At 63.6% G+C, this 837-nt stretch overlaps 1 protein-coding gene across 1 annotated transcript in view; it reads left to right on the top strand.

Moving 5' to 3' along the window:
- The window catches only part of LOC113941925 (poly(U)-binding-splicing factor PUF60-like), a gene marked incomplete at both ends in the record, with an annotated part of 2,170 nt that extends 1,670 nt beyond the window's left edge, over positions 1 to 500 (top strand). The window contains one exon of the mRNA XM_027633059.1: positions 224 to 500. Coding sequence (XP_027488860.1) covers positions 224 to 500 — 277 coding nt within the window. The remainder of the gene's footprint in view (positions 1 to 223) is intronic.
- Between the last annotated feature and the right edge of the window lie 337 nt (positions 501 to 837).

Below are 837 nucleotides of genomic sequence, written 5' to 3' on the forward strand. Positions count from 1 at the left end.
GAGTCCAGACCTCCCTGGGCAGCCCCTGCCAGTGTTTAACAACCCTTTCCATGCAGAAATTCCTCCTGATGTTCCCTGGCACAGCCTGAGGCCGTTCCCTCTCCTCCTGTCCCTTGTTCCCTGGGAGCAGAGCCTGACCCCCCTTCCCGGCTCCCCCCTCCTGTCAGGGGGTTACAGAGCCAGGAGGTCCCCCCTGAGCCTCCTTTTCTCCAGGCTGAGCCCCCCCAGCTCCCTCCCACGTCCATCCCATCCCTGTCCTCAGGTGGGCAGGCCCAGCAACATCGGGCAGGCCCAGCCCATCATCGACCAGCTGGCAGAGGAGGCCCGAGCCTTCAACCGCATCTACGTGGCCTCGGTGCACCAGGACCTGTCCGACGACGACATCAAGAGCGTCTTCGAGGCCTTTGGCAAGATCAAATCCTGCACCCTGGCCAGGGACCCCACCACGGGGAAGCACAAAGGCTATGGGTTCATCGGTAATGACCCCGGCTGGGCGTGGGGTGGGGAGAGGGGGGGGTGTCCTCGGCTCTCGGGGGGGTTTTGGGGTTGGGTTTCCCGCTCCGGGGGAGGAATTGCATCAGGGAGTGGATTTGGGGCAGGTCTGGGCCTGGGCTTAGATGTGTAATTTATAGCAGGGCACAGGCTGGAGCCCCTCTGCTCCAGAGCCAGGCTGGGAGAGCTGGGGGGGTTCCCCTGGAGAAGGATCCAGGGAGAGCTGAGAGCCCCTGGCAGGGCCTGAGGGGCTCCAGGAGAGCTGGAGAGGGACTGGGGACAAGGGATGGAGGGACAACACACAGGGAATGGCTTCCCAGGGTTAGGTGGGATATTGGGAAGGAA

This window comes from Corapipo altera, unplaced genomic scaffold (assembly GCF_003945725.1).
Source record: "Corapipo altera isolate COAL_440 unplaced genomic scaffold, ASM394572v1 59937, whole genome shotgun sequence".
Classification (NCBI taxonomy): Eukaryota; Metazoa; Chordata; class Aves; order Passeriformes; family Pipridae; genus Corapipo; species Corapipo altera.